Source organism: Ixodes scapularis, unplaced genomic scaffold, assembly GCF_016920785.2.
Source record: "Ixodes scapularis isolate PalLabHiFi unplaced genomic scaffold, ASM1692078v2 ptg000830l_1__unscaffolded, whole genome shotgun sequence".
Classification (NCBI taxonomy): domain Eukaryota; kingdom Metazoa; phylum Arthropoda; class Arachnida; order Ixodida; family Ixodidae; genus Ixodes; species Ixodes scapularis.
In genome coordinates this window covers 233130-258169 of record NW_024610048.1, presented here as the reverse complement: position 1 = coordinate 258169, position 25040 = coordinate 233130, and the positions used below count along the sequence as shown (strand labels likewise).

The following is a 25040-nucleotide window of genomic DNA, read 5'->3' as shown; positions in this document are numbered from 1 at the left end:
CAGCAGCCGTCGCGGCCATCCGCCATCCCGCCACTCCGCCGAAACGCCGTACTTCGTTGGCGGCGGACTGTATCTGCGGCAACGTAAATGCATCGCGGCAGGCGAAGATTCAATTATTTGAATAAGTTATTCGTCGTAACTTAAATTCACGTCTTACAGTGTTACCGAATCCACTAATTTTGCACCACCTCCATGGCACGATTTGACTTGGTTCGACAATGCGTTGGTGCAACAAACGACAGAGCCGGTGCAAAAGGGAGGGATGAGAAGGGGGCAGCTTTGCAAGATAGCCAACATTGTCTTAATGAGCAGAACGTAAGGGCGCAAGTGAGCTGGTGTATATTAAACATTTTAGTGAAAAACCCGAGACTGAGGTAAAACAGACGACGACAAGGAAGAGAAGGAGAACGCCCTGACGTTCTCCTTCTCTTTTTTGTCGTCGTCTGTTTTACCTCAGTCTCGGGTTTTTTTTCACTAATAAGTTTAACATCGTCTTGGCTATCTTGCGAGGCCACACGTGCATGGGGAGAGAGTATCGTACCCTCTCCCCCATTCCCGTGCGCTCGTCGGTTCGTCGCTCGTCCGACTCGGTTCCTCGAACGTTTTCGCCTTGTTAACCTGCGCCTGCTTCGCATGTGTCACGTGGTAACGGGAGGAGAGACGATGAGAGGGGGCGTCGTACCGAGGACTCCCATTATTCGCAGCGCGGCGCGCGCGGCGCATCTACGAACTGCAAACGGAAAGATGCGCTTATCACTTTATGCAAGTTTGTTTTCGACAGAAAGAGCTCTTTTCTGCCAGGGAAAAGTATGCTAATGATCAATATCCGTAATTCAGGACACCGTGGTGTTATCCGTTCTTGAGTTGTTTGAGCGCATTTTATTGCGTAGCGGATTCTTTCATTCCGGCTCAGCGGCTCAGCGTCTCCACCGTCCACGCTACTTCTACTGGAACCGGCAAGAACGGTGGTTCTAGAGTTCCGATCACAAGCAGCGCATTTTGTCTAAATGCCAAGTGCCATCTTCGCATGCCGATTTCCAAGACCAGGGATATTCTGTTGGCAGCGCCTAAGCACCGGGGATCTTCCTTTGTTGTGGGCATGTATGTGACCACGACTTCGACGGACCGAAGACACGACGAACTGTCTTCTCTTCCATATGAGTGACAAGGAGAGGACCTCGTGACCACCGGAGACATGTGTTCTTGCTACGTAATGTACGTTTTGTCGTGATCTGATCAGTTTGGACCGTGTCGAGCTAAGGACCAGGAATCGCCGACGAGTCCAGCGTGTAATCCACAGAGAGTAGCCCAAAATGCCCCTTTCAGCGCTATTTGAAAGTTATTTTTATTCTCATAGACCGTAATAGACGTTATGATGTTTTGTCTTTTTAAGTTATTTTTATTCAATTTTCCTGTTAAAGTGGCGGTGCAGCAATTTACAGACTTTGGCCAATTAACTGCGGAAATTAATCCATGTCACCCACAGAACGAAGAACAGAAAACCGCATGTTCCTGCGAGCGCTTGTTTTTGTGTAAATAATGAAATAAATCGAAGGTCAAAGTGCCTCTCAACACTCTACGTCGTTTTCCAGTGACGTACTCTGGGGTATCACGTAGCTTCCCCTTGGTTTCTCTCTTCAGAGACCCCAGCCTCTTCCTCCGCGATTATCGACTTTAAAAGGATTACGATCGTCGAAGGTCAGGGCCAGCGATCGACACAAAAGACTGTTCGCCACGGGGGTGACGGCGAGTGTAGCAGCGGAGAGGGTCAGGTTTTGTTTACTTCCGCGTATCCCCTAAAGTACGTCCCACATCAGTTCCGTTAACCACCACAAGCGGCGGCAGATCAGAAAATATTTCGTTTTCTTCTTTGAGAATACGCACCGGAATAGCAGTTTTTTGGGGCAAGGTGACGCATTTTCGGTCAATTGTGCTTGGATAAACAATATAAAAACTACAAAGTGCCAATTCTTTCAACACTAAAAATGTTGCTGCCCCTCTAAAACATGGCTGTCGTCTCGGCGGGACATGTGTGCTGTAGTAAAGTTCTCCCAGTAGGTCCTAAGCCTAATACCACAGAAGCGTTGAGTACTCGCTATTTCCCAAGATTCGGTTTGTTTGGTGGTAGTAGAATGTCAGTTTTACCACCGTGCTATGTGAGTGTATCTGCCAGTAATCTTTTGTGCGTGATTTATTTTTTTTTACGTGCCAGATTTATTTTAAATTTTTGATTGATTCATGTGCCATGTTCTCTTCAACTGTCATGTTCCTTTTGTATAAAAATTTATTTATTTGACTGTAAATTCGGTAGTACATTTGACAATGGTGTGCTAAAAGAGAGGCCAGCTGTTTTATTTACAACCTGTGAATAATATGGATGCAGTATGGGCTATTTATAACCTCATATTTTTGTGCCGCAAAAGACGTAGATCTGAAAACTTTTTTTTATTTAACGTAAAAATTTTGGTGTTAACGTAAATGCTGAGATTGTTTTTAACAAGTCTTAAGGGTAGATGAAGGGTAGGGACCTTATGATCTTGTAAGAGTGGGGCTAAGCAATTGGCGCGTTAACCTTCCTACCATTTGGTTACTTTCCTTAATCACTATCCATATTTAAACTAGATCCGTTGGGTTCTGAGTTAGGACCACGGTGGAAAAAATACATTTAGGTGATGACTCTGGCCGCTCTTCCGGTGGGGAGCGAGCGACCAGATCGTGTTCGGTGCTAGCCTCGAACCAGGAGTATTTCGTTCCGCGCCGCCGCGGAGGGCGTTGAGCTATCAGCACCGTGGGTATGAGGTCCCTCCTCGGCGGCCATGGTGTCGGCGGCGTAGCGTGCTCGCCTTTTTCGCGGTGTGGTGGTGGTGTGCGGCCAGTGGCGGGTCTCGTGTTTTGCTTTGGTGCTGTGTCGATCACAGGTGCCACCATCGTGCACGAAGGTGAGCCTTAACCCGAAGAAGAAGAAGCTATGCTATAAGGATGGGAAAGACGTGCTTCGTTCCCAACTGCAATTTGGGGTACCGGAACTGTGCAGAGCAAATGTCCTTTTTTAAAACTCCATTGAATGACGTCGTTTGTATTTAAACGAGTATTTTTTTCACGTTGAGTCATCATCGGAATGTTATCGTTTAAAAAACAGCAACCGCACTGGGGAAAAGGCAGTCAGTGCCAACGCGCCAACATAAATTTATCATTTCACCACACAGTACGCAGGGACCGAGTAAAGAATGCATAATTGTTTTCAAAAGCCCTCTACACAAGCTTTCACAAGCCCTTCTTTACTTGGACGCCATCTATCTCCGTGCGAGTGAAGCGCTGGGTACGCCGAACATAATGTGGTCGCGGCGTTGGACAGAGTCATCACCTAAATGTATTTCTTCCTCCGTGGTTAGGGAAAATCGAGTGAACAAACCACCAGTAAGCACCTGGGCCGGATGGCTAGAAACAGCGTCTCAGCGGAGACTGGGGGAAAAAAATCACTGCCAAAAGCAACCCAAGAGCTGAGCGGGACTCAAACCTCGCCTCGAGACGGTCGCGGCCCCCAGCCTATGCAATGAATTCTATCACTCAACTTCAAGTGAGACGCTGTTCTAAAGAGCTGGCTCAGGGCTGGCTTGCTAGAATGAGCATCTTAGCTTACACTGTCTGAAAGAGGGCCTGCCAAGCCTGGGGTGCGCGAGCGCTTGAGGCTCGGATTCACGTGCCACTACGCTCGTGCCCTGGCTTCTGCAGTGCTTATTCCTCTACGGTCTCAGCCAAGACGCTGATTCTAGCAAGCCAGCGCTGGTGTCTTACCTGCGTATCTATTTATTTTAAAAGGCAGTACTGTTGACTTTTAGAGTACTAAAAGTTCATTATATACTAAATAACGAAAAAAGATTTAGCTGGAAAATAATTTTTTCATTATGGAAAAGTAAACACAAAAACAGTCGGTAGGCATTTCTGAAATGTTAGACTTGGAGATTAATTGAACCGAATAGTAGATTAGTTAATTAAAGGGTGGCAAATAATATACCTACATTTTATTTTGATAATCATTATTGACAAGCGTAAGAGAGGAGGTCTGAGAGTGACTGGAGCTAAATGGTAAAGGAATATTTTAAGTTACAGTGGTGTGAGGTGGTCTAGTGGGAACTCTGAAACTCTTCAACTGAATTTATGCCTTCACTTTTGCCTCTCTCAGAACCCTGTGCACAGCTCCCTGCATGGTATCTCGTCAAGTTTCTCCTCGGTTCATAGCTTGCAGCGATGGATCCTGGCACTCGTTTTTTTTTTCAAAGTTTTAGTAAGGTGTATTGACGGTACAATTTCCACTGCATTTTTTTTATATTTACCTTTATGTAATATTAACTTATGATTTCTCACAGTGAATGGGGCTTGTCCACTGCAGCTTTATTTTCAGATGTGTAGAGTATAAATACACCTGAAATGATAACTGCATCCCCGCTAAATTGCCCGCTAAAATGGCTTCCCAAAATAGTACAGCCCTCGGTTAAACCCGAATGCCGAAATCGAAATATCCCAAGAATAAGGTTGGGAGCAAATATTGAATAAGCCGATGATTAAACATGACTGCCAATATTGGTCGTAAGACCCAAAACCAAACAGTTGTCCAATGAGGGCTTGCGTATCGGTTAAATTGTGGCTCAATGTTGTCTTAAATGCGAGCTAAAATGCAACGATGGCATGAATGATGGTCCGATATTAGTTTAAATATTGGTTGAAATTGTAGTACAATATTGGCACTAGTGTATGGTTCATAATGGGGTCAAGTTGCGCGTTCAAAAAAAAACGATGTTAGGACAATATTCGAGGCAATGTTTGCCAGCGGCGGGACGATGTTGGTCTAACAATGGTGGGCTTTTCGGGGAGTATTACTTGTGTAAACAAGGTTTATTCTCATTATTGTTATCATTTAATCCGAGTCGCTAATAAACAATAATACTAACGATTTGCAAAGATTAGAAGAGATTACACGAAGGGCTGTTGTACCGTATTCTGGGTCTGCGCACTAGTAGAAAAGTTTGCTATGTCCCATTCCCCCTACACATTCAGTTGTAATTCAGCGCTTTGTCCAGCTTTTCTCTTCTTTTGTCTTCGCTTCTACTAACGCTGGATTTACCGCAAACACTCACAAACCTGCTCAAATTGTAAATGTTCGCTCTCGTTAGAAATCTATTTATTTAAATATGTGCCTTATACATGTATATAGAATCATCCCTGTTTCCAAGAATGCAACTTATTAGCATTGCGTTATTAGAACGCAGCTCATGGGCGCGCGTTTGCGGCTCGAGCGGCGTCGCCGTCGCCATCGGCGTAACCGCGCGTCGCATCATGGGAAACGTCCACAAAAACGCGCGGGTCTAACTTGTTACACGCACGTTGCATTATGGGACGTTTCCCATAATGACGCCACATGTGACGTCACGAAGGTCAGTCGTGAAGGTCACAACGAAGGTCACGACTTTCACTTGTGAAGGTCACAAGCTTCGCGAGTGACGTTACGAGGGGGAGGGAAAGAGGGAGAGCAAGAGGGGAGGAGAATGAGAGGAGGAGGAGGGAGAAGGATGGACGAGGGGAGAGGGAGGAGGAGAAGCAGGGAGGAGGGCGAGAGAAGGACAGGGTGCGGAGGAGGTGGAGAGGCATGCCTCTCCATACCTTCCCCTCCTCCTTTTCAAGAGCTGCGATCTAATTAGGCATTACAGGGAGTTGTAAACGTCTTTAATTTTTTTTTTTATCAAGCTTTTTCAAGAGCTTTTAAGGCTGCCAAGTTTATTAATGTATGCAAGTATGTGACTCGAGGGGGTCTAGGGAATTTCGTTGTAGGGTTTTTTGGTGTAGGACGTTTTGGTGGCGACTGTTCGTTGCATGGACTTTTCAGTTTACGGGCTTTTTGGTGCATGGACTTTTTGGTGTATAGTGCTTTGAAATCCTAGTTATCTTACGATTGTATTGCACACCGCGCATATTGTATTTCTTTTATTTACATTTTATTCACGCACTGCTGTAATGGCCTCTATCTATTTATTTATTTATACATACTGCGACCTCATATGATGTGAACGCAGGAGTGGAAAATGCAAATAAATGAACAAAATGACACAAAAAACGTCCAGCGGGTTGCCGTCGCTTATCTGGTCGCTCGCCAAATCGCTTACATGCGGTTTATACTCAATTAATTTCGATGCTTTATACTCAATTAATTTCGATGCACACAGCATTGAACCATTGGCGCCTCGATATTAACTATAAACCGGAAGCAAGCGATTCGGCGAGCAACGAGACAAGCGACGGTGACCCGCTTGGCTGTTGCTCGGGCAGTCGCGCGACGAGGCAAACCGCATGAAAGCGACGGGAGCAAGCGACCAAGACGGTGAGCTACGAAACCCAAAAAACCGAGCGATGTAACAGGCGACAGTGAGAAATCTTCGTCGCTGACTCTCGTCGTTGTCGCCGTCGCTCGTCTCGTCCCAGGCTAAATCGCTTACATGCGGGTCGGCTTTACGGAAACGAGCGCGCACATGCAGCAAGAAGGACGACTGGATAGCCTTTCTGCGTCAGTTGAAATTTGCATATGTCGCGATGGTGTTCACTGCCCTTTATTAGCGAGAAAAACGTTAGAATGCGATGAACTTACATGGTTTCTGAAGCCATAATCTTGTATCGTCGATCCATTCGCTGTCCGATTCCACTTCATAAATAAGAAAATACAAGAGCTATGTTGAAATATAGACATCAAATGATTAAATGAAATCCCGACATATCGAAAAGACCTAAAGAAAACACACGATTTCAACGGGGAACGTAAAAGAACGCGAAAACAAAGCTCCGGTAGTGGCCGGTGCAGCACACAACACGGAGGAACGGCGAGAAACTGAAGGGCGGCTATGGCGGCAGGGTCACGTGACGTCAAGATGGCGGCGCCCATGAAATGTTGCCTGAAAGGGTCTATATGCATCACTAGAAATAAAATAGCATATTATGGAATTGCCTTTTGAATTCAACATAGTTATTAAAATATCTAAGCTTTCATTTCCAAAATATTGACAGATGGCTGCATTCTAGGTATAGCCGATCACATTAGATTGTTCTGAGTGCAAAAAGTAAAAGCACTCCTATTAAAACTAGCCGGAACATTAAAACTAATCAAGCTTCAGGAAGAAAACAAGAAAAGACGGACAACCACAAACTTCCAAAGTTTGTGGTTTTTCGTTTTTTTCTCGTTTTCTTCCTCAAGTTTAATTATCCCTACCGACCCGGTCGTTCTGTCCTTACTTCATTAAAACTAACTGCGTATGAAAGCTCGGAGTCTACATTATTATGAATTACTCTGTACAAAAATACTATATCATGTGTCAGCCTTCTGGCGGATGAAACTTGAAGCCCTAATTTAGCCGAGGAGAGGTTTATAATTATAAAGATGTCTTTTGCCAAAATGTCTTTCATAAGCTATGTGTACCAGGCTTCTTTGAAAAGACTCTCTTTGTGCTTCATCATGTGCACTAAGAGAATTCCCCACTATCGAACCAAATTCTAATCTAGACCTGATAAGTGAAGAAAAAAAAGCGGAGCAAGCAAGCATGACCCACAATATGTCGAGTTAGGCGAGTTATCATTCCCAGTTATATTACTGTGGTACAAAACAATCTGGCTGACGTGGTAGCTGTACGAAAGCGGACTATCAGTATGCACGCCGAGATCACAAATCTAAACGCAATTCGACACAATCTAAAACTCAAGCCGTCAAAAATAAAACAACTAGCTTACACTACACGTGTGAGGTCCCAACTCGAATACGCGTCATCCATTTGGTCTCCTTGGCAACATTCATTTCTAACTAACATAGTGGCAGCTCAAAATCGCGAAATCAGATTCATATTTTCAGGCTCTTCACGAGATATCAGTATCGCTTCACTAAGGCTAAACTCTAACCTATGCCTACTTTCATCCAGAACATCAACACGCCGGTTCCTTTTTCACAAGATCTACTATAGTAACAGTGATATCAAAATTTAATTGCTTTTTCCACCCAATCGCACATTTCCTCGCATTAATAAAGCGAGTAAGGTACCCCCGAACTTCGCTTCTTTTGTCTTGTTTATGAACTCCACTTTGCCTTTAACAGTAGCGGGCTGGAATGGCCTGCCTAACAGTATTGTGACCCAGACAAACTGTGCCACATTCATATCGCAGCTAAGTAAGAATTTACAACTGCACTAATAGCTTTTGATTTTATTGTCTATAGCGATGTTTGAGTGTAGATTTCTGTTCACATATGCCTTTATCTAACAATGTTTCAGTGCACCCTAACCTATTGTGTAATGCGCGTAAGGACCCTCAATGTTTAATAATTTATGATGATGATTTTGTCGATGAAACGTTTTTAACGCTACCCCCAATCCAAAATTTTCTCCGTTCGTTCGTGCGTCCGTTCGTGCATCCGTCCGTGCATTTACCGCTACATTTTAGGGGTGAAGCGGCGTCACGTGACGTCACCTGTCGTCACATGAGCTAAACACCTTTTGGAAGTTGACGGCACGTGACCTATACATCAACCCAGTCTCCCCGCTGAAATTAGCGAGAAAACTTTGTCTTGCGGCCAATGCATATATTCTTTTTCCTTAATAAATTGAGCGGGGGAAATCGACTTCACGTGACCTCACGTCTCATGACATATAGAAGCATTTTATTTCTCTGCTGAATTTCACGCGAAATATGTCACGTGACTCACCAATTTCCTCTCCAATCGCCTCGTCTATTCCCTGACCTATTCCTCATAATGAATTTCATGCGCATTAGAAGACTTTAAAGCTAAACGTCGCTGCCAATTATTTTTATTTGCTATGTTTATTATTCAGATGACGGAGAGATTAGCTACGGTTTTCTTGTTGCTGCTCACCACTATGATGCCTGAATAGTTGGTTTTTCTGATTATTATTCCCGCATTTCGCTTATATATAATCGAAAGATTAACCGCAAAGGCGGCCTTAAAATTGATGAACATATGTGATGCTTGGCCGGCGAGGGGAAACCGCCAGACGCTGCGCTGTATTTCGCGGTAACACGGGGAGCGATAGTGACCAGGACATTCCCACTTTTGGATCGCAGGGGTGCTTGGAGACAGTTATCGTTTGTAGTAATTTTTTTTTTTTTTTTTTTTTACGGGCGGCCTATTGTTGAAGGTTAGATACTAAAGCGAGAGCACAGGCGACCTTTAGTAGTTGGGCGTGACGGTACACAGTTCAAATAATAGAAAACCGTGCATTTATAAGCACACAGGTAAAAAGAAAGACAGACGCACCACGCTGACTCCCGACAAGAAGCAGAAGAAGAGGAATGTCATGCGTGAGACAACGCTTCTTTATTATATCTCATTCGCCAGCATGTTCAGCGTCAATACATCCTAAATGACGGTAAAACACAGATAAAAAAGATAGCGTTTCTCTCAAGGAGAGAGCGAAAACAGAACACATGTGCGCCGGGACGCTGTATCGTTTGAAAAGCGCGCTTTGGGAACGACTTTGGTGTGCCGAAGTCCCCCGTGCATCCAAGAGTGGACTAATTTGGTAATCGCGGCCCCAGCCTGCTTAAAGGGTTACTGAACCGAAATTTGGATTTTGTAAAGTAAGGCTGCAGAAGTGTTGAACGGGACGCTACGAACCCCAAAACATCACTCGTACATCAATATCTCAAACAAATGACCGTACTTTTGGAAAAGAAGGGCGCGATCAAGCGAATTCTTTGACGTAACTGCCCTCCGGCAGATTTTGAGAATGAGGAGAAGCGGCCTCGCATCTCTCCTCCTCGCTTCGGTTCACCAGCTTGACGGGAACGTAGCAAGGAGTAGAGGGAATGGGAATCGTGACGTGCCTTGTTTCGTCGGCCTTCTTTTCCAAAAAAATACAGCGATCCGTTAGGTATATCGCAGTATGAGTATTATTTTTTTGGTTTTGCAGCTTCCCACCTATCCGCCCCGCCTTGTTTAGTGAGCTCGAAATTTTGGTTCACAATCCCTTCAAGCTATAGTAGCGCCCCGTGTCGCCTTATCGCCGGCCGGATCATCGCTCCCTTGTGTTCTTTCTTAAGACAAACTGTACCTCTTTAGAAGCTTAAAGTTCGACTCCTGATCGATCCACGCCTCTCGCTAAGAACACACGTGGCATTTCTGCAAATTGCATCAATTGGTCTAACCTGTCATGCGGACTGAATTCGCAACTATTTAGGTACTCAGATGTATATCCGTGCACCAAAACGACGTCGAATTTATTATTGTTGGTTCTAACGACTTAATTACTTTTGTCTGTGGAAGTCTATATTCTTTATTTTTTTTTATAATAAACTAAAGCAGACACAGCTAATTAAGACCAGTCTGGCATTCACGTGTTCCTCGGTTACTAATACTGTAGTAAACAAAATACTAGAAAACGGCGCAAATAAGCGCCAGGACAATGAGCACACAGACACAGCACTGATTCACGACATACGTCTTTGTTTGCTTTTTGTCGTGGGTCAGCGTGGTGTGTCTGTCTGTCGTTTTATCGATGTGTTTATAGATGGACGGTTTTCTAATATTTGAACGATATACCGTCACGCCCAGCTACTAACGTTGCTAACTTAAACCAAGTCACCTATGCTTAAGCTTTAATACCTCAACATATCCTGCATCTTTCATGCCTGAACATATTAAAATATGCGACTGTCTGTAGTTGCTGCTGCAACGTTCAACTGCTCATTTCGAGACACATATTAACATCGAAATGTCCGTGCACCGAAAAAGTCTTGATCGAACAATCCCACACCAAAACGTCCTAACCCGAAGTGCCCGGATCCCTTGCTCGAGACGGGCATCTTTGAAATATATGTGTATTGCACAACGAAGAATGCCCCAGCTAGGCGCGGGAACAAAGCCCTTGGAGGGACTCTGCCTGCAAGGGCCGCGCAGACGCACCATGCAAAAAGAAACGGGGAGAAAGGGGTTCCGATGGCTGAATATGCGTGGGTGAACGAGACACCGGCTAAAGGGTCCCGTTAAAGACGCGCTTCATGCCTGTGGTGCGAGTGTTTGTTACGTTACCTGTATATTGTCGAGAAGTTTTCCTCGCGCGAGTTTTTAGTTTACAGCTTTACTTTGTTTTTGGCCTTCTTCGGGGGTTCACTCGTCTTTACGGCACGGCTCATGGCCTCTGCCGGGGTCGGGGGACCCCAAATGGGGGAGAACGTGAACGCTGTAACGCTAGACTAGTTTACAGAACCCCGCGTTGGAAATGTTTTGTCCTGTGTATGTTTGCTTTTGGGATCTCTACTTCGGAGGTGGTTATGCTCTGTGTATGTATAACTTCTCTGCCTACGAATGTGCTTTCTGTTGTTTATGGCTGCTCTTGTGAGCTTCGTTTGGAATGTGTTCTGTCTCGTATATACCCGTGTTTTTTAAATGTTCGTATTTGCTTTGGGCTCCGAGATTTTTGATTGGTGCACAGAAAACCCCTCTTGATTGGCCCTTCCAAAACTTTCTGATTGGTTGACTGGAGAACCCCAGAATGCTGCTGAACCCAATATAAGCGGCCACCGAGGGGTCGCAAAGGACTTGGCTCCTGGATACCAAGCCTTGGACATCTCCCTGCCTCTGGAAAACCAACCTGCACGTCCGACCCCCCTTCGGCTGTGGAGCCGTCCGCCCGCTAGCTCGCAAACTTGGTCCCCCTTACGGCTGAGGAGGAGTTCGGCTCGCCCGCCTTTGTGTGGAACTGTGTTGGTCGAGTTTGGCTGTGGTCGGGGCCCCCGCTGAGGGTGTGTGTGGTCAGGGAGGACGGCAGGGAAAGTTTCCTTAGGTTAGAATTATCTCCCCCCAAAGTCTAATTCCTTATGTGTGTATTTTAATGTTTAACTTTACGCCAGTTGTTTAATAAATCTTTATTGGGACTAACCAAACGAAGTCTAAGAAGGCCCCACTTTATGTGACAATATCTTCATACCTCTGACGACGTGTCAGGTTTCCCTTCGAGAACTTCTCATATCTAAGAGTACTACCTCCTCTTGTGAGTGGTACAGATACAATTCTTGATGTCGACCTATATGTTGCGCAAAATATCACGTCAGACCTAGTAAAGTTATACGTATGCTAAAGGCTGCATTATGTGTGGCGCACGTTGAGCTCCTATTTACTGTGATTTGGTGAATAATAAGCGTGTGCGCAGTCGATAGGACGTAGGAACGAAATGAGCGTCCAGTAGAAGCACACGCCGGACACCTAGACGCTCAAACAACAAGCAACTATTGCGTAGAAAACAACTCTTAGGTCTAAGACAGGGCCATCGAAAAAATAATTTATATCCAAAGTATGCGAACGTCACGGATCATGTTGTAAATAAATAATAAAGCAGTAGACAGCTCAATTCCATTTGCGTTGCACCGCCTTTACCTTTAGCCTTAAACATCTAAAGTGTATGTTGAAGTAAAGATGTTCAACACATCCCTATCCTCATTTTATCTAAAACGAAGTTTAAAGGCATGATATTTTACGGTCATTTAGACGCAATGATTACAAGTACGATTAGGCAGCTAAGAATTCATTTTATTACCATTACCGTAACACACCTCTCCAAAAACCACATCCATCGCTGTTCTAAATTAGGTATCGGAATTGCCTTCTCGATCTCGCTGGCCTCAGACTTATACTTCAATCTGGGCAACTGTCGTCATAGGTGTAAAACTTCTGCTTTGTGCCGCAGAGGAGATTGAAGATGAAATCGCAGCACGTCGCATTCTTTCCCAGGCCGCTCACAGGGAGGAGGAGAGTGCACGCCTCATCTGCAACGTTGATAAAATAATTATTGCTATTTTTTTTACGTATGCAAGGTGAGTCAAATGAACCAATGGCTGTTTGACGGGACCGCGTAAACCAGTTTCTGAACGTATCGAGCTAAGACTTTACACAGGTGTGACCAAAACGTGTGCACGAAGGGTATACGAATTTCACTGAACAAACTAACCTCAAAAAAGAAAGTTAGAATTGAAAAACCTAAAATTTCTACATATTGTGGCCGTCTGCTAATTAAAGGCGCCTGACTGGCACAATAGCCGACTGGTGGTGATACGTATGATCGCAGGCGGCCACGACGGGTAATCTCCTCGACCTAGGCAATAGCAGACAACGTTTCTGAGCTAGAAGCGATGCGCTCTTTTTCTACACGAGCTGTCATCGCATGAAATCTAGCGATAAAACACTCAAAAACTTTAAAAAAAATGAGAACAAAACAGGTCTGTTACCTTGTTTTGTTCTTTTACGATTATTCCTGGCTACATGTTGTCGCCTGCTTCGCATTCACTGGTTGTTACAGCGTGTCTTCTTTGCTACTTTCATTTGTGCTGTTTTGTTGTGCAAGTCATCTTTATGGTGCGGTTAGCTCCGAACGAGCGAGTGAAGGTTACTCTTTGGTATGGGAAGTGCCAGAGGACGAATCGGTGGCAAACTCTGTGCTGGGTGAGGCGCCTTAACGTGGAGGGAAACATCCAAACTAAGGCCCCTTTATACGGATAAGTCGCGACATTCTTTGAGGATGCGACATCCAGTGCGTCTAGTATGGAGTCTGAGACCTCCTGCTAGTTGTGCGAGCATACGCCCAGCAGCCTCTGGCATCTTCCACTATTTCACCTCCGTCTATCGTCGTCTGAAATGCCTCTAACCAGACTTGTACCGTACGCATTACAAGTAATCAAATTACTTGTAATCGATTACTTTTTGGAGTAATTTTGTAATCAGTTGATTACTTTTATTAGGCAGTGATCACAAGAGTAATCTGATTACTTTTTGAAGTAATAAAATTACTTATAACCGTTACAATTTGTCCACGGGACACCCCCCCCCCCCCCCCCCCCGCGGCACACGCCTTTTTTTTATGAATTGACAAAAATAAAATTTGCTTTTTTTTCGAACGGAAAAAAGAAAGATTTTTGCGGGGCTGCAGGAAACGAGGTCAATCTCTTTCTATGTACAGTTTCTGTTGAATGTTCGTTTTTCTTTTATTTTCGAGCTGGGACTGGGAGTGGGAAGCCCCAGGGAAGCCCCAGCGCGTGACAAAGGCCATTCAGGGCGAAGTTTGAGGAAGCAGAATGTAGCTTTGTGAGTCCTTCGTTCAAACTAGCCCCCTCACGCACACACACACAGAAATAAAAAATAAAAAAATCCTGCTTAGGGAACCTACTCGCAGACCGTAGGAGAACCAGAATAACCGAAGAATGCCTAAAGCGGATGCAAAATATAACAAAGGCAGTTGAAATATTTCCCCATTTCCCCTACGTGGTCTTTGTGACAAGCGATGTTTCGAGTTGAGAAGTGCTCGGGGCGATCTCTGCCGCTAAGGGATACTACACATGATCCGTTTCAAATCCTGGAGCTCCTGCTCTTTTGTATAACATGCGAGCTCATCCACATGTGAATAATAAAATGAGCGACGCAAACTTTGAGCGAGAACCTCCTCCGCCCCCCCCCCCCCCCCCCACACACACACACTGGCGAACGCCCAAATCATTAAACGTCTTCAAACGAATTCTATGCTTGTGTCCGCATTCTGAAGGTGCATCGACCACGAAGAGGGAGCCAGTTTTTCTTCTTCAACACTTGTGCAAATGTGAAATATAGGTTGGAAGTAGTTCATTGTTATGATCGCTAGAGATGTGTGTTCACACAATAAAGTCATCGGAAAAGTAACGATTACTTCTTTACGTGATGTCTAATTACTTTTGCCGTCGAGTAATCAAGTAATTTAATCGAATACTTTTTATCCAAGAGTAATAGTAATTGTAATCGATTACTTTTTTTAGTAACGTGTACAAGACTGCCTCTAACCCTTTACTTGAAAGCGGCTCGTCGGCGTCCATTTTCGCCTACGTCAGCCTGCTATTGCGCCCCCGTCTAAAATATTATACAACGTTCGCAAGACTCGGCCATGAAAGAGTCGTTCGAACGTTCCGTCATGCGCGAACGACGTTCCAATAAAAGTGTCTGTCACTGCCTGCTCATGTGACGCAAAAAAAAAGCGAACGAGAGGACCAAAAAATGCAACAAGATGAATATGCAGTCATTTCAACTGTTATGTTCTTGTTTTTTTGTGTTTTTTTTTTCCGCTTGGATCTGCAAACAAGGTGAGTGAGCGTCATGACACACAATTTAAACGTGACCTAAAATATTTGCTTTGGCAGACCAGGTGCACGCAGAACTTGAGATACTTGCCTTTCTAAGCAGAATTACGGGAACAAACCTGGACTAACTTGATGCGAGCCGAACGCCCGATTGCCTCCAGCCAAATGAGTCGCGAATGCTTGCTTATGTAGGCATATTCTCGGTATTGAAACCATGATTGAAATCATGATGGTTGCACGATTCACAGAGCAGCGGAGCCGCTTTTGCGGGTACCGACGTCTTTATTCAGCATCAAGACTCGCAAACGAACAAATTAAGCCAGGTTGGGCAACATAGTTGATGTGGAACGCTAGGCTTACGCGAGTCCCGTTACGAAGACAAGCATCTGCGTAACGCTTCCGAAGGCCCGTACTTGGGACAGTTGTTTTTGTCAAACTACGTCGGTTGAGAGGATCTTCCTCTAAACACTTCAGTGGACGCAAAACCACATGCACTCGTCAAAATAAAAAAGCTCGACGAGCTGCGCTCTTTAAGCACGCCGGCAGCCATGTTTGTAAATCGTTTCACATCAGTGCGGAAAGGGCAATCTGGAGATACTGATGAAAGCAGAAATTACTCCATCTAGATTCTTTGCTTATTAGTAGGGCTCCATGTTTTCGAATAAATCCGAAAAACTCCGAAAAACACCCGTCGGTAAAATTCTGGTCAATTCGGTTTCAACTGATAAATTCCGAATGTTTATGTGCCAATCCCCCCCCCCCCCCCCCCCCCGCAAAAAATAAAAACTAGTTTTTTTTTTTTTTCAATTTCATCAGCACGGAGTTAATGGTCCTGGGAAAGTGGCACCATAAGTATCTTTCAAATCTCAGCCCGTTGTCAAAAGGGGTCTTGCCGCTTGTCTCGTCGAAGTTGATTCAGGGCAACAGGTCATTGTACATTCGGGTCACAACAAAAGCCACTCTTTTGGTTTCCAGTCTGAGCCATGCGATTTGTAATATAGAGAAAGGAGAAGGTGTGTTTTTGTAACAGTGAAAGCTATGAACCATAGAGATTGAATTAAATAGAGAAAAGACAGTTGAAACTGTCTATTACATCCTTAAACACTCCACCTCGCGCAGCCGCGGGCTAGATTGATGGAATAGGATGGGATGAGTACGAGCTTCGTAGCTACTGCCCCCGGGAGTTTATTGATTTTAAGGTATCGACGTTTATGGAAGCAACACTTTTGTGCGACTTTTGTCGTGGGACAAATGAATATTGGAAATGGCAATGGCACGAACGTCAAATTCAACTGAAGAAATTTTAACCAATACAAGCGCGTTTTATTTGTTATCTGGCATATATTTACATCCGGTTATTATTTACATATTTATTTTCAATAGGAAACACTGCGTAATTAAACTCCGAATTTCGGAGAATTGGGAATCAAACAAATATGAACTCCAATAAACTCCGAACCGTCGGAAAGAAATAAACTCCGAAAAACACCCTCCGAATTTGACGAAAAATAAACTCCGAAAACACGGAGCCATAGCTATGGACCATAGAGGTTGTATAAATTAGGGAAGAGGGGCAGTTGAAACTTCTCTATTACATCCTCAACCGCTCCACCTCGCGCGGCCGCGGGATAGACTGATGGGATGACTACGAGCTTCCTTGCGGCTACCTCCGGCAGTTTTTTTTTTGTTTGAAGGTATCGACGTTTATCGAAGCCGCACTTGTGTGCGACTTTTGCCGTGGGACAAATTAGTATTGCCAATGACACCAACGCCAAATTCAACTGAAGAAATCTTAATTGATACAAGTGGGTTTTATTTTTTATCTGGCATACGTTTGCATCCAGTTATTATTTATTATTTTTAATAGGGAACACTGCAAAATTAATCTTCAATTTTTGAAGAATTAGAGATTTACGAAAAATAAACTCCGGTAAAAACCGAATTTTTGCTAAAAAATAAATTTCGAAAAACACCCTCCGAATTGCACGAAAAATGAACTCCGAAAACATGGAGCCCTAGTCATACTCCAGTGTCATATCACTATTTAAGAAATGTTTACCTCTCGTACGTAAAAGTAAGCGTTCGAATATACCGAGGTTAACCAGAATTCTGAATGACAAAGATGCGTAAAACAGCGTAATAAATTCTACCTGAGTGAATCCCCTCACACACACATACATTGTAGTAAAGAGATATACCAAGATCACAACGCATAGCACTCAAGCCATCCGATCAGTTATATTAAAATCGCTTTGTTACAACTTTTCTCATATGAGAGTCAAGGCGGAGGGCGACGTGTAATAAGTGCCTTGGTTCTTTGGCTAAGAGACTAACTAACCTGTGGTTTGCTGACGCTTTTTTAGGTAAATGTAAGCCATCAGTTCAAAGATTATATGCGCCATTTTCAAGAATATCGGTAACAGTTCTAACACCACTCCATATGGAGCAGTTGGGAAGTCAGTCAACGCTATTATTTGTAGTGGTATGAAAAAGAGGCGCAACTCCATCGCAATAATTGAAGATTCTGTTGGTAACAATAACTGGCAAGAGAAAGAATAAAACAAACTCTTCGTTCCTTGTCCCCAGTTTGCTTTATTCTTTTTCTTGTCAGTCATATCGCGCCTGCAAATACATTATGTCAACATATTATCTGAAACAAAAACAGTGACTGCTTCGACTACGAACAATTACTGGCTTCCGAACAGAATCTCCGTCACTAGGTAAAACTGTTAAAGCATTATCAAGGAGTGCATAATTATTTTTTTAGGCTGACATTTACTGAGCCACGGACTATAATAACTGAGACGAGTGCTCATTGGGGTTATTGGAATGTTGAGGTGTTGATGTAACCCGTAACAGCGGTCGGAATCACATTTTGATATAACTCCTTATTACAAAATATTGATCCCACTAATTGCAAATGAACTCGTTTTGACCGTCCAATGGTTCGAACACATTTTCAATATACTCTTTTTTTCTGCAAATAACTGTGCAGGTTCCATAGCGCAGGCTTTTTCAGATGTAACATATTGCCAATCTCCTTTGTTCACTATGGGGAACCATAAAAGCATATAATGTAAAAGGCAATTTTCGCGAAGACCTAATTTTTGCGAATTTCGCGAATCACATACAATTCGCGAAAAACAGGTCCCGCGAACAATTCCGGTAAAATGTAAAGAGATTGGAATCTATACTGAAATCCTAAAACGTCGCGGAAATTAAAACCCGCGAATTATTCTAAAACTTCAGCTTTGGTCTAAATCGCAAAAAATAAGATATTTACAGTATATATATCTCAGCAGGTTTTTCAGCAGAAAAATACCACTTTTAGAAGCTTACAACCTCACGCCAAATACTTACCATTGATGTAGCTGTTTCTGAACACAATACACTGCTGACAGTCTACGTAGGCAACGTACACAAGCAGTGAAACATTTCCTGAAAAAACAAAAGCGAAAAGGGTTTTGGTGCCCAGAGCATATGTTCCGAAGTGTGGCTTTAGTGGGTACTGAAATTATATCTTTTAAATTTTATACTTTTGGGTGAAGCCTCAAACCCCAGTGATGCATGTTGGCATTAGCTTCCTATCTCACAAAAGGGGCTGCGAAGACGAGCAAAACGTTACGTATAATATCCATGTAATATCTGAACATTACTTGTCTTGATTTTATCGTGCTGGATACCATTGTATGAGAGCATGCTCACCGCCAACGGCTTGAAAGTATTTCAGATTTTGCACGTCGTATCCGTCAGATGCCGCTGGGGTTGATAATACTTTGCTGTAAAGATGCAAGACAAAAATATCCTTATTTCGAATATATATTACTCAGTTCGAAAATATATCTGAAGAAATTATATATAGATATATTTCATGAGCTCGTCTTCTAAAAAGCCTACGTGCGACATGGATAGTCGCCGTGTTGGTCTCGCTGCCGTCATGGGGTGGCTCTTAGCCTTGAGCACAAAGCAGTATTTTAAAGGAAATAGTTTGTATTTATCTTTGGGACGACAAGACAAATATGAGCGTTTGAATGATGTATTGAATAGGCTGAACATGAGACTGTAAACCTTGTGGAAACTATAGGAGGCGCCACTGTGCCTAGGTGGCGACACTGTACCTACAAGGCACCAGTGTGCCTATGGAGCACGGGGCCCTTACCCCGGCCAAGGTGAAACGATAAAGGGCAGTGGCGACACCCACCCCGGGAGAGAAAAGAGGGGCCTGTCGTAGGAGGTACAGGCTGCGGAGGTGTCAGCTGGTGACCTTAGATAAATACACACTTTCGGTTCGCTCCTTAATAATAAATATAATTTCATGTTTTCCGAAATCTTTGTTCCGTGTTGTTCCTCTGCGTTGGGCATCAGCAAGGCGACTTTTCAACAGCCTGAATCAGGCACTTTGCATGATCGGAATCCTATCTTTAGAATTCCGATCTTTAGGCGTTGTTGTTATCGCTGTACTCACAGAGAGCTTAACAAACGCAGAATGTGGCCAGATCCGTGGACCTTGATATTGGTTCGCAGCCAATGAGAATATGGCACTAGCCGATAACAGAGCTGAAGAACCAATTACGAAGCAGGACTACTTAAAATATTAAGCCATGCTGTGCGTTTTACTTTCTGCCGGTAACTATATCATTGCTTGTCAGTGTCGTCGGTTCCCCACGTCGCCGTTCGTCCTTGTCGTTCTTTTTTGTCGTCGTCTTTTTTTTTTTTTTTTTTTGACGCGTCTGTCGCCGCCAAATGTCATCGAAGCCTGTCGTTGTAGTCTTTCCTTGCCGTCTGTCGTCGTGCTCGTTATCGCTGTTCGTCGTCGTAGTTTCTCTTCGCAGTTATAAGATAATAAAACTGGGGCTGGCGACGCTCAACACTTCCACCACAATGAAAGCCAAAAATAAATGTTGATTGGTTTAGTAGAATACAAAATATTTTTCTTTTCGGCAAACTACGATCTACGAACTAAAACCTAGAGGTTTTAGTTCGTAGACCGCGTCGGCGCAGGCGGGGCGGCTGACCCGAGCCTTACAGACACTGCTTCCAATAAACGAGTTACACTTTCAAAAAAAATTCGAGAACTAAATAAAATTTTCTTGACAAAACAGCCGATAACTTCCGAGATTTTACTAGAAAGTTGTTGAAGAGTGCGTACGTAAAATGAGAAGATCCCCGCGTAGCGCATGAGTGGATGCCGCACTGACAACTCGGAATTGCACACAGCTTCTGGTTTATTTTCTTTTACAAAAGCCACGCATGCGTGCAGCAACATTACATCCCCATGCCAATATAGGCAATTCGATTGTTTTCCAAGTTTCAAAATTTTTGCGCTATAGAATTCGACCATTGGCTAGCTTTTGAGTTTATCAGCTGATAATTTAGACAATCCTCAAACTTTTGAGTCAGCTAAGTTAAGAAGATCGACGACCTCCGAAGATCTGAGCAAACTTCGACAAAGCTCGAACCAAGCTCCCCCCCCCCCCCCCCCCCTCCCTCTTAGGTTCGAGGGAACGAGTTTAAATAACGCAATATGTCAATGTATGATGTGGAGTGAAAATTTTACTGGACGTTTACTTAGTTGATTCCGCCCGAAACGACTCGCGCTTAGAGCGCTCAATGATCCCTTTGGGGTGGCCTCGGCCTTGAACCTCGCACTTTTCTCTTTCGACTTTTGCACATGGCCTCTCGCGACCAAAATTCCGTAGGTTGACCCTAGGTAACCTGCGGGCCAAAATATCTGATATGCAGGCTTGAAATTCATCCGAGGCGCTTCGCTGAAGGCGTCCTTCAGATTTGTTTTTGAACGAAAGTTCCTCGCACGCGGAACGAGTCACCGATGCGCCACAACGAACGCTGGGCCTGCGCTTACTTCATTATCATAAGTAAGCACCCGGTTACTAACGAAGAAGAAAAGTTACAGGCAGCGACAGTGTGGTTAGCCCTATGACAACCAACCGGTTGTGACCAGACCAGCTGTATTTTTCTGGGGGAAGGGGGGGACGGGAGGGGGGTCCCCTAATTTTGCCTGGTTTCCTACTAGTCAATGTCGACTTGTGTCGGGTGCTGTGAATGTTTCCAGAGTTTTAGCCATCCCAGGGGTCATCCAACCGAAAAGAAACGCCCAGAGTAATACATGGAAGCCTGGTTGTTTTCATGTGTCTGCGTTGTCCTGTGTATTTAGTTGTCATACGCCAGCATCGCATCTAAACGATGTTTGATCGGATTGATACTTGTTTGCAAGTAGATAGGAAGTACGTTCATCTGACCGCCTCGGGGCTTTTCGATGAACTGTGCAACCAGTTCAACCCTTGTTTCATAATTTGCGACAAATAACAGAAATGCACAACGTTTTCAGTAAAATTTGTAGGTCATTTCGGGATTTCATCTTTATGAATGCATAAAGAAACCTAATTAGAAACTGCGGAATTTGATTTCTGTCCATGAAATTCAGACTTCAAACTCAAAATTGAAGTTTTCGAAGTTTTTGAGCCTGTACCTCAAATAAAATTGAAATGTTCGATTTTTGGAACTTCAATCCTAAAGGAAATTAAAATGTTCAAATTTTACTAATATTTGTAAACAAGAAAAAAAAAAGGAAACCATTACATTCAAATTTTCAGAAACGTTGACATTTTCAATTTTTCGACTTCGAACATCAAGGGGGTTCTGAAGTTGCGAACTTTTCGAGTTTGAACCCTGGCGGGGCTCGCAATTTTCGAAACATTTTAAACTCGACTTTTTCGAGGCTTGCGACATCCGTATGTTTTATTTACCCTTTTGAAATTCTAAAAAATGAGTTTTTCAAGTTCGTTCTTATCGCAGCTAGTAAACTTCTTATTATTACTTGCAATGCGATAGATTGTGCAACTCCTGAATTTCATTGTTTTTTTTTCCATTGCATTTGTTTTCTAACTTTTTAGAGCAAAACACTTGTGTAAGTAAAAGAAGATATAAATGTTTATCCACATTTCGGAAGGCCTATTTGAAGCTGCCCAAGTTATACTCACACTGAACTCTGCCCATATTGGATTAACATCGGGAAGGATCCGTTTTCTCCGGGACCAAGGCTGGTAAATCGGCCACATTTTTCGGTACCTCCAAATGCTGGATCATTCTCGTAGTTTCTGTAGATCGTGTACCACGTCTCTTGAATCGGTAAACACTGCATTGAAAGATGAACAAAACAAAACTCAAAACAAAACAAAATAAATATAATGATCAACCCCTTCCACAAAACCCCTATTCATCATGATTAGCGTTATTTTTTCTACCATGCTCTCCTCCTCTCCATCATTTACTCCTCTATTGCGAGAATAGTGGGGGGCCTTTCAAGGGGAGCTTAATATGCTATGAATAACCTTCAACAAAATATAATTTCTATTAAAATAGATACGCCTGGAACGACAGTGATTAAAGCATGACATGCTACGTCACGCGTGGAACGACAGTGATTAAAGCATGACATGCTACGTCACGCGTGGAACGACAGTGATTAAAGCATGATATGTAATGCGAATTAAAGGCTGCCGCATGTCTCATATCAATTCACTTCTTAGAGTAATTCATCTACCCTCAAGGAAAACATCCGCAGAACTTTAGGCGGAAGCGGGATCCGAAGTTCCGAACCCACGTCCCTTTGGCTGCGAGCCAGACACGCTGCCGACTATGCCACGCAGACACACTTGCACATCTTGGGACCAGTGGGGACTTGCATTAAGCTGTCGCGTTCCACTCTTGAAGGCGAAGCTTAAGCGTATTTGTGTAATTTTGTTTAGGATGGGTGCTCGGTTGCGAAGTTTGATTAATTGTTTACTTTAGCGCAATGGATGAGAATAGGTGTTACACTACTTCGTATCTTTCTTTTTTTTCCTGATGACGTCCCCCAAAGCCCTTCTTGAGCGAATGGCATAAAATAATCTGCAACACAGCCCCATATTTTGAAGGACGTGTTCTCCATCAATTCAAATTACACTAAATTCACAGGCAACTTCAGAAACTTAAGGCATGGCGAGTAACAGACACCTCATTTTTTTCTTGGCAGCCAATTTGTTTGCAGCACTAGGCGATAAAACGGCAAAGAACAAATCAAGAGACGTGAAATATAAACCTAATAAATACCTTTCTTAAACTATCCGTAATTAAAGGTAACACCGCTGAAATTATAAAGTATTCAGCGGCCTTATTTTTTCACCGAGTATATTTTTTCGTTTAAAAATTAAACATATTTACACTAAATGCGTTGCGCTTTTTACCTAAGAGCTTGTCAACTTAAGGTGATTACGCGAAATCTCTAATTCTCTGCATCTAAAAATAATTTACCACATTTTTTTCTTTTTGAAATGCATGGGTATAGAAATTGCGACGTAATTCAACCTCATTGTGTTCGATCATTTGAAATGCACCCTATAAGAATTCCGAAGTGTAAAACGGATAGCGACATCTTCCAAACAACAATATTTCGCTTGCCTTTAATTATTCATGTCAATAAGATATGGCCGGTTGGTGTTGTGCTCCCATCGTCGTGCAGCCTCAGTGGAAAAGAAACAATGTCCAATCGTGTTTGCAAGTAATACTGCATGGCTCACGGAACTTAACACCAATCGCTCCACTGAGTGATCTAAGGTGTCAAGGGTAGACCTGCTGCTGCGACCCAACCTTCTAATCGTACACCAGATATGCAGTAGTATACGAGATATTAGGTATCGGTGAGACATATCATTGAACCAGACGTACTTTCGTGGCGTCCTGGTACTTGCTCAGGGCTGGGTTCAGTTCTGGATACGGGGGACTAGCGCCACTGCACCAGGGAAGCAGAAGAGCGGTGGCAGCAATAGTAGAGATCAAAAGCGCTCTTGCCATGGTGGAGTCTCTCCAGAAAAGCAGGCTTCGATGCTTTTCCTAAGAATGTCGCAACCAGCTTACCGTTGGGTTCGATAGCTAAACTGTTAGCTTTACTTTATTGTCTACAGACTCTACACTATTCGCCTATCTGACGGTCTTCATCGTACAGTCAACAAAATCGAAATTCCCAAAAATACTAAACACATAACAAAACATTTATTTGAAAATTTTGTTATTGTCGGTTTTTAGTTTTGTTATTTTTTTATTTTGCTACAGGGGTTTGCAGAACCGAGTTAAAAATAACATCGTGAAATAAGCACACGCAAAATAATTATCTGTGGATGCGATCCGTTTTACGACGAGCTAAACTCTATACAGCTGGTTTCGAGAGTTGAGCAATGACTTTGTTGGGATTTAGCGGCTAGGAATTTTACCTTTCGAAACCAGCGTAGAGAGGCAATTGGTAACGCCCATTTATGACAAGTCGCGCCTTCTGCGGGAAACGTACTATGGGCATGCCGCCCCACAAGTTGTTTGAAAGTCCTTCCTAAGGAAGCAGTAAGCCGTAGCGAAGCGGCAACTATGAAGTGCTTCTGGGACTTCAAAGAAACACCGCGACCAATGACCGAACTTGCAGACTCATCTTGATTATGAAAGGTTACCTGGTGTTGCACGAATGTTTATTCGGTGATGTTGCTTTGGCATATAAGAATGAGCAGCTCCCTACACTGGGACAAGTACATTTGCCTAGTTCACTACACCATGGCAATATAAGCAATGTTACAGGCTTGACTAAATTTGGCGATTTCGACTGCGTACCGGCATAATGGCTCTTCGGTGCGTGAGAAATAACACTTCACAGGTACCCCAAATTACCAGTGCCGAAATATTCTTCCAAAACCGCGAAAGTTTCCCTGTGGCGTTTTTAAGATTGCCGTAAATGCGGTTGAAAAAAAATCGCAAGCTCGCTTCATAAACACCTTAACAGAAAGCGAAAGTTTGTGACAACTTTAACACTGTGAATTTGTTTGGTATCTTTAATAGACAAAACTTTCTTGGTTTTTCTG

General features: G+C 43.5%; 1 protein-coding gene across 1 annotated transcript; it reads right to left on the bottom strand.

Moving 5' to 3' along the window:
• Positions 1–12676: 12676 nt before the first annotated feature.
• On the bottom strand, positions 12677–23991 carry LOC115327031. The gene is made up of 5 exons (XM_040213669.1): positions 23866–23991; positions 22140–22294; positions 18844–18917; positions 18499–18576; positions 12677–12807 (listed from the first exon to the last, which is right to left on the bottom strand). Exons 1-5 carry the CDS (start codon positions 23989–23991, stop codon positions 12677–12679), a joined length of 564 nt encoding a protein of 187 aa, XP_040069603.1.
• Between the last annotated feature and the right edge of the window lie 1049 nt (positions 23992–25040).

What these genes read in the sequence shown, in the direction of transcription:
- LOC115327031 (XM_040213669.1), bottom strand. Translation starts at nt 23,991, where the DNA reads ATGGCAAGAGCGCTTTTGATCTCTACTATTGCTGCCACCGCTCTTCTG. An exon ending in CAATATGGGCAGAGTTCAGT is followed by an intron (nt 18,918 to 22,139) that starts GTGAGTATAACT and finishes GCATCTTTACAG; the next exon opens with CAAAGTATTATCAACCCCAG. An exon ending in ATACTTTCAAGCCGTTGGCG is followed by an intron (nt 18,577 to 18,843) that starts GTGAGCATGCTC and finishes TTGTTTTTTCAG; the next exon opens with GAAATGTTTCACTGCTTGTG.